Source organism: Gymnoscopelus braueri, assembly GCF_963280865.1.
Source record: "Gymnoscopelus braueri genome assembly, contig: SCAFFOLD_528, whole genome shotgun sequence".
Classification (NCBI taxonomy): domain Eukaryota; kingdom Metazoa; phylum Chordata; class Actinopteri; order Myctophiformes; family Myctophidae; genus Gymnoscopelus; species Gymnoscopelus braueri.
The window spans coordinates 8,293-17,495 of record NW_027660954.1 but is presented as its reverse complement, the minus strand read 5'-3'; the positions used below and the strand labels follow the sequence as shown (position 1 = coordinate 17,495).

The following is a 9,203-nucleotide window of genomic DNA, read 5'->3' as shown; positions in this document are numbered from 1 at the left end:
GTTAGTTAATGGAAACTGCTTCATATACTTTGGGTAATCCTTTTGCCAAAGGAAATTTTAATTAAGGCACAGTGAAGCTTTTACTAGAGAAAAACCTACCATGATTTATCTGTCCCCCCCCACACACACACACTTTTTTCTTTTTAAAGGTAGGGTAAGTGATTTTTTTTGGTGATTTTCTTTTTATGTGCTTTGTCTGTGTTAGAGCATTCATAGTTCATGTTTTGTGTTCTCACATTTTAGGCTTTTGTGGAAGCTGCTTGGCAGTGTTGGAGTCAACTGACCACTGTAATCATGGTAAGTAGACTTAATAATAGGCTAGATATAGCTATGTGATGCTCTCAGCCACCCTTATTGTCTCCCCAGGCCGAAAGGCATGACAAGAGAGTATGTTTTGCACCCTGTCTGTCCGGCCGTCCTTCCGTGTCATTCGGTCTGTGTACAGTTAATCTCCGGCACCGTTGCCTTGATCGCAGCGAAACTGTGCACACACACTCCCTGGATGCCGGAGCAGAACCTCTGCCCCAGATTCTTCTCATGGGCCGTTTATAGCACCACCAGGAGGCCAATTCATGCTAAACACATTTTTTGACCGTACTCCTACAGATTTTGTCAAAAAATCCTGCAAATCAGTACAGAGTATCTCTATAGTCATTAAACAAAACGGGCCTTTCAGATTTTTCATATTCCATCCTGATTGGCTAAAATTAGCTTCCAAAGTATGCAGGCGTGCTCCGTTTTGAACAAAATGCCTCAAATCATGAACAGAGCGTGCAATTTCCGTGAAATTGTGAAAACACATTCCCACTAGGCCGAGGAAGAAATGAAACTTGCAATTTTTCAAATTAGCCTCATGTTGGCGCTATAATCGGGCCGATTCTTGTTTTTGCCTATAATTGCACCGTTCTGTGTACAACTTTGTATGCGCACTCCCTAGAGGCCAAGGAAAAACCTTTGCCCTGCATTTTTTACATATGCCTTTTATAGCGCCACCAGGAGGCCGACTTATGTAAAACAAGTATTTTGATATTAAGCCTTCATAGCGTCCGATTGCGGTGAAACGTTGCACGCACATTCGCGCTACGTTGAGGAACGAATGCCACCCTTTTAACATTGCCCTATTATAGCGCCACCAGGAGGTCGACCCGGACCCCACTTTGAGAACCCCTGCATTAGACCACGGACCACCATATAAACCCTGAGAGTTACAGCAACATAAGGGTCCATTTGGTTCCTAACTAGCCTTCATTTATCTGGGGATTTATCTGAGGACCCCCTCAAGGACCCCTGAAACCTGGAATTTCCCCCTGTATCTAACCCATTATAATTATTAGACGCATTAGTCCCACCTCCGAGCCAGGAGGTGAAGATTAGATGCGAGTCCGGAGGAAGCAAGCAGGTTAGACTGACGACCACATTCCAATTCCTCACACTCCTGCTCGCTCGCTCCTCCATGTCATGCTATATTTCTCATATATGAGCTGTTTGACATGCAAGCCCTCACCATGCACAACAAACAGCATGATTGTATAAATTAAATATCAACTCATTATTTAATGTGTTGTTTCTGTAGCTTTGATCACTGTTATTCATGATATTGTTGCCGTCGGGCAGAAACCTTGTATCTCCATAATTAAACTTTTAGTTTTTTCGTAAATGAATGCCCTATTTCATCGTTACAAAAGAAATGAAGATAACCGATCTACAAGCTCACCACGCCTTGCATTGCGACGTGTTGTGAGCATGTAGATCAGCAATTTTCAAATGGTTGATGTATGCATGGTAAAACTGATTTGTCCCTCTTGCCTGTACTTTTTTAATACATTTTGCTGGGAATGCTCTGGAACCCCCTCAAGGACCCATGGGGGTCCCCGGACTCCATTTTGAGAACTACTGCTTAAAGTTACTTTTTTATGTTTGCTAAAATGTATGTTTTTAACTGAATGTAGGCCAACGCCAAAACAGAGGGAGGCGCTTACGAGTGAGGAGGAATCGGAAGCTTTCGATGATGACCAGCTACCACCTACACCTCCCCGTGCACTGTCCAAGAAAGTGAGCTGCCCGCCCCCCCCCCCCCCCAAAAGACGCAGGAGCCGCAGTCGAGCAGCAGCCCAAGCAGCAGCCCAAGCAGCAGCCCGGTGTATCTCCCTCTTCTCAGACAAGTATGTAAAGCAGGGGTCTTCAACGTTTTCAGGCCAAGGACCCCTTAGCTGAGAGCGAGATAAAGCAGGGACCCCCATTATATATTGTGTAAATATTTATTTTTTCATAGATTTAATCGGCAGCTGCATAGACTTGTTTCACAGCACTATCATGTTGGATTCATGTTAATGTGTATTTCCAGACATTTAACCATGCACTTAAACAATACTTAGTAAACCTGACCTTTCACTCTGTACTTAGTCTGCTCTTTTTTTCCCCTACACCAAACCGCTTTGCAGAAAATAGCAGATCTACAAGCGCACAACGGCGTTGTGCGCTTGTAGATCTGCTATTTTTGGCTAAAGTTCTCCTCAGAATAGGGATGCTTGGGTGAAGTGGTTAATGTAAAAATCACACAAAGATTTGGCGGACCCCCTGTAGTAACTCTGAGGACCCCCTAGGGGTCCCGGACCCCCTGTTGAAGACCTCTGATGTAAAGTATGGAATTAGATTTTGTAATTTTTTATAAAATATACAGAGAATTTAACATCTTGAAATGTTACATTATGTTTAGGAACCCCGAGTCCCAGAAGAACCCCCAGTCCCGTTGGAATCCCGAGTGTGGACACCCCAGTTGGAAGACCAAGAGCAAGCCGCCCAACTGCAAACCTGATCAGCCGCCCCACTGAACCCACAAACGTGAGCACCCCAATAAACTCCCATTACACCTAAGGCAGGCAGCCTCTGTGAATAGCTTTAAAGCACAGCTGAAGACCTATTTCTTCACTCTGGCTTTTGGTTGATTTTTAAATGTGGTTTTATGCTTACCTTTTTTTGCTTTATCGTTAAATTAGTTTTACTTTACTGTAATTGTAAGCACCTTGAGCTGCATTTCATGTCATGAAAGGTGCTTTACAAATAAAGTTTATTATTATTAACTGTGACACAGAGCCGCCCCACTGGGACCCAGATGAGCCACCGCACTGGAACCCCTATGAGTCGACCCACAGCTAGAACCCCAATGAGCCACCCCACTGGAACCCCTAGTCAACCCACAGCCGGAACCCCAATAAGGCGACCCACAGCTGGAACCCCGATGAGCAGCCCGAGTCCAGCACCACGAGCACCAGGCATGGAAGAACACATGTTCACCCAGCTCGTGAGACTCCTAGAGCAAGTAAAGAGCACTCAGAAGGTCCATGGGCAGATGCTGAACATACTGCTGAAGGAGAAACAATCTCTGCCAGCGCTGGAGCTGCCTGAAGGAGCTGTGTTCCCTCCCGCTGGACACGGTGGCAGATCTCGAGTCCATGAACTTAAAGCTGGGTGACCCTGACTTTAAGTCTGCAGTTGTAAGTTCAAATCTCTTATTCACTTCAAAATGTACTTGTATTTTCTAAATCTCTTATTCACTTCAAAATGTGCTTGTATTTTCTAATCACATTGGTAGTCTGTTAACCTGCCCTTTGAGTGCATGCACACAACGGGCATTGACATCTTAGCTGTTCACTTAATACAGAATTTCCTTCCTGTGACTTTTATCATACTCAGGTTGCCATGGTTGCAGACATTGGGGGGACTTCCGTGGACCGTTGTGTCAGGAGGATGATGGGTTTCCTCCTGACCAATAAGCTGGCACTCGAGCATAACCTTTTCGGACGCAGTGGCAAGAAGGAGTTCCGAGGACTGGCACTTTTTGAGGTTCTATATGGTAAATTAGATTTTGTGTTATTGCCATAACATATGATGGTGCCACCTGAACTTTGTTGTTCTACATGAAAACTAAATTGCCACCATAGCTCAAGACATTTAAAATTATTGTTCCGTTTTCTTTTTCTGTTCAGCAAAGAATCCTCAATAATGCATCAGAACATCTTAGCCACCTTAGCTGTCAGGTTCTATACATAATCCTGCATTTTTCCTGTAGCACTTGGCCGTGTGAATAGCTTGAACTGTTCTCAGATTTGACTCGGTTGTTTTTAAAAAGCATACACATTTCTCAGCGATATAAAACTTTTGAAAAGTCTGTCTTATAAGGTTTCATAATGTAAAAATCAAGCCAGCATTACTAAGTTGGCTTCTTGTCATTTATTTTTAGGGGCAATAAAGAAGAACGCCGTCACGCAGCATATAAACCAGAAGGATGCAGAGTTGGCCGTGTCCAAATGGTTCACCGGAGCTCGAGACCGTGGTGGAAACCGGACCCTACGAGCTAGGAGATCCCTCGAAAACACACAGGAAAATCAGGAACAGGCCCAATAGGCCACACACACACACACACACACACACACACACACACACACACACACACACACACACACACACACACACACACACACACACACACACACACAGAGTTTGTGGTGTGTTTATCATTCAGGATTTGTTGGCTGAAATGGCCCTCTGCTGGAATAATGAACTACCTCATGAGAAGAACCCTCCTTTTGTTGAAGTTGAGTTAAGAGATATGGGTTCCTCATTAGTTTGTGTCCAGAACATTTAAGTTGTTACTTTAGAGTTTGCACTGTTATTTGTCATTTTTACAAGAGTTCTATCTTAATGATAATTTACGAGAGTTAAAGGGATTGTTTACGAGAGTTGAAGATATATTGGCCCAATAATACTAGTCTACACTTTATTTTTATTATTATTAATTTTTTTTTCACAATTTCTGAAAGCTTTTGCACTTTATTTTCATTTATACATTTTATATTTTACAATTACCAAAGCATTTTGTATTTTTTTTTTTTACATTTGTATTTGGTTTATTAAAAACCAGGAGGCCGAAAGTTAAAAGAAATAAACATTGTCAAAAGATATATTGTCTGATATTGTTTTTTCACCCTGGTAAAACTTAGCAGTAGTTAAACATGGTTCTTGTCAATATACTGTTTAATTCTTCTATTTAAATCCCTTCAGGACCAACTTGAAACCCATGTTGGCAAAGGGCCCGGACGTTACCCACTTGGGCTGCTAGAAGTGGGATCTACATGGGTCTCAAACGTGCCCAGTTGGACTCCACCTAAGGCCCATTCAGATCCCACTTCAAGCCCATATGGGCAAACACAGGTGAGGCCTAGATGGGTGTGACATACAATTGGCCATTTGGACCCCACCTAAGACCCAGTCAGGACCCACTTAAGCCCATATGGGCTAACACAGGTGAGGCCCACATGGGTCCGACATCAAATTGCCCATTTGGACCCCACCTAAGACCCAGTCAGAAACCCACTTAAGCCCACATGGGCTAACACAAGTGGGTGCTTGGTGGAACCCATGTACAAAACCAGTTGGAGCCCTAAATGGGCCAACACAAGTGTGGCCTACATGGGTCACATGTAATTTGCCCAGCTGGAACCCACTTAATGCCCATCCAGGTCCCAGTTCAAGCCCATATAGGCAAACACAGGTGGCGCCCACATGGTTCCGAAATCAAATTGCCCATTTGGACCCCACCTAAGACCCAGTCAGAAACCCACTTTTGCCCAGCTGGAACCCACTTAAGGCCCATTCAGGTCCCAGTTCAAGCCCATATAGGCAAACACAGGTGGCGCCCACATGGTTCCGAAATCAAATTGCCCATTTGGACCCCACCTAAGACCCAGTCAGAAACCCACTTTTGCCCAGCTGGAACCCACTTAAGGCCCATTCAGGTCCCAGTTCAAGCCCATATAGGCAAACACAGGTGGCGCCCACATGGTTCCGACATAAAATTGCCCATTTGGAACCCACCTAAGACCCAGTTAGAAACCCACTTAAGCCCATATGGGCTACCACAAGTGGGTGCTTGGTGGAACCCATGTGCAAAACCAGATGTAACCCATGCCCATCTGCCCAGTTAAAACCCACCTGGGGCCCAGATGGACATGTTGGCTGGGTATATATATTTATATTTGTATTTATTTATTATTATTATTAACATTATAATATATATTTTTTATATTTATTTATATATATATATTTATATATAGATGTAAAAAAAAAGACGATTTCCTCTTCTTTTTGTCGTTGCCAGGAAAGCGGTAGAATGACACTTTAGTCGTTATTTTAGTCTCAGATCTGTTAAAACAGCGAGGGACACAACACTATTGGGAAAATACACACTGGGACCCGGAAGTTATTCTAGCGGGGCGCAACGTCACGTCTGAACAACCGAATAGTGTCAAAGTGTCCTCGAGCAAGACACTGAACCCCTAACTGCTCCCGTACTTAGTTGACATTTATTAAATATACGGCAGTATGTTAAAGAAGGGAGAAAGAAAGAAAGAAGCCAAAAGGATAATAAAAAAAGCCATAAACATTCAATCTAGACAAACAACAGTACGTTATGGTACACAATAATGCAGTTTAAACTACTCATGATAATGATTCATGATGATATCCTCTGCCGTGTGTGTGTGTGTGTGTGTGTGTGTGTGTGTGTGTGTGTGTGCATGCGCAAAGTGGTTAGGAGAAAGGTGTTTGTACAATATTATTTACCAGCAGAGGGTGGCAGAGATCTCTTTTTCCCTTGTCTCAGTCAATGTCATCTTGGATCAATCATCCTCCAACTAACAATGATACTGTTAGTGTGATGTCTTTGAACCATTCCACAACAATTGTAAGACTTACATGTATTTCTAAAAGAAGAGAGAACATGAAATCACAATTTCCTACACAGTAAATGGCCAAACAAACTGGCTTTAATCCAATAACATAGAAAACAAGAAAACAATTGTCTGTATGAACATTACACACCACAGGCATTCTTTTTCATGCGCTTAATTTTATCATAAATATGTCATTTTCCAACTGTTGTTTGTCATGATACATTCACACAGACTAAATAATATGTTGCACAACGATGAAGCAACACAAAATGTATTCGGAAAAAGGTTTAAAAAAAATATATATTAATAATAATTAGCTCCCCACTGAGTTTTTTTTTGTAAATGAATGCCCTATTTCGTCCTACAAGAGTTTTGATTGATTGATTGATGGAATATTTTATTAGGCAATAATGTATAACAGCACAGTTACATTTAAAATACTTTGTCTAAAAGGTCCATTAAAAAAAAGTCCTTGCTATCTTATTTCCATTGAGGTCCTTGGTATTCAATTCATAGTCATATACTGCACCAAAAGTTCAAATAGCATCACAAATATATATATATATATATATATATATATATATATATATATATATATATATATATATATATATATATATATATATATATATATATATATATTAGATGCATATCAATTGTCCATTGTGTGACATGCAGTGTAGGCGTTAAAAGACGTGCGCGTCGCGTCATTAAAATACAGTGCAACCACGTTCCAATTCAGCATTGCAACACTGGGTACCAATACAAAAAAGAAACTGGTCTGAACTTGTAGATCTGCTATACTTTCGCATTAAAATTGCGATAACAAAGGAATGCAGGCTTGCACCACATTACAACACTGCCTGGCCACGAGTCGGTGCGTTGCTTCCCGGCCTGACTACGACCGCCGCGGAGGCCACCATGAGGCTGATTTGAAAGGTTTCAAGTGGCATTTCTTCCTCGGCCTAGTGGGAATGTGCGTGTGCAATTTTATGGAAATGGCAAGCTGCGTTCATGATTTGAGGCAGTTTGTTCAAAACTCACTAATCCTGCAAACTTTGGAAGCCAACCTTAGCCAATAAGGATAGAATATGGGAAATTGAACAGATCCGGGTTAATCACATAACTATAGAGATACTGTGTACCGATTTGCATGACGTTTAATTAAAAGCTGTAGGAGTAATGGGAAAAAAATGGGTTTTGCACACATCGGCCTCCAGGTGGCGCTATAACAGGCCCATGTGAAAAATGTGGGGCAGAGGTTCTGGGTAGATCTGATGTTCATAGTGACAGAACACTATGCAACCAAAAAAAAAAAAAAAAAAAAACCTAAGTCTCGCGAGATGAGATTGAAATCTCGAGATTTCAATCTCTCTAGCTAGACTTCTGTTTTTTTTTTGTTTTTTGGGACTGTGTTCTGTCACTATGAACGTCAGATCTCTCACAAAAAAAAAGCTATTAAAATATGTGATCAAACCTAAGGCCTATCCGCGCACATTTTAAGCTGTAGCGGACCAGGGGTGGAGTTATGAAAATTTTCTACTGTACCATTCATCCTAAGATATCATAACATCATAGAAAAGGTAATAAAACTTTAGTCCAAAATTCTCCTTTAAGGGGGAGTTTTCCGTTGCCGCTGTCGCAAAATTGCTTGCTCAGGGTGGGACTGTCGGGTCTCTGCTCTACATGTAAAGTGTCTTGAGACAACTTGTTGTGATTTGACACTTTAATAAAATTGAATTGAATTGAATTGAATTGAATTGAGGAGCCACCACTGGTCCGCACCCATACACACACTACCATGCAAGTATTGCAATAGTCAGTGGTGAAAAGTAACTAAGTACATTTACTTAAGTACAATTTTGAGGTATTTGTACTTTACTTTAAAGTATTTCCAATTTCCAAAACTTCTACTTTTACTTCACTACATCTCAGAGGCAAATATTGTACTTTTACTCCACTACAATTATTTGAAAACTGAAGTTACTAATTACTTTGTAGATATACATTATTACATTATAAAACATACATTAACCACTTTAGCCCTGTTTTATACATCGGCTATTTGAAAATAGACGATCTACAAGCTCACAACGCGGCACGATGCGATGTGTTGTGAGCTTGTAGATCTGCTATTTTCAAACATTTTAGTACTTTTACTTTTGGTACTTTAAGTACATTTTGATGCTAATACTTTTGTACTTTTACTCATGTAACATTTTGAACACAGGCCTTTTACTTGTAACAGAGTATCTCTACATTGATGTAAACTTTTACTTAAGTGAAAAATGTGAGTAAGGATAAGGATAATTCCTTTTAACAGGACGTTCATGAAAGTCCTTGCGGGCTTGTTGCCAATGAGGGCCTGTGAGCAATTAGAGGTTAAGAGTCTTGCTCAGGGACAAATTTCATTTCATCGACACATATGCTGGCGTGGCCTGGAATCGTACCTGGGGTAACCAGGGCTTCTGG

The 9,203-nt window shown here is 41.4% G+C and overlaps 1 protein-coding gene across 1 annotated transcript; it reads left to right on the top strand.

The window, feature by feature from the left end:
• Positions 1-2,135: 2,135 nt before the first annotated feature.
• LOC308081019 (uncharacterized protein) lies at positions 2,136-4,404 on the top strand (the record flags this gene model as incomplete). The annotated part of the gene is made up of 5 exons (XM_080457427.1): positions 2,136-2,162; positions 2,717-2,841; positions 3,092-3,494; positions 3,694-3,853; positions 4,241-4,404. Exons 3-5 carry the CDS (start codon positions 3,453-3,455, stop codon positions 4,402-4,404), a joined length of 366 nt encoding a protein of 121 aa, XP_080313553.1. The 5' UTR covers positions 2,136-2,162; positions 2,717-2,841; positions 3,092-3,452.
• Positions 4,405-9,203: the final 4,799 nt, after the last annotated feature.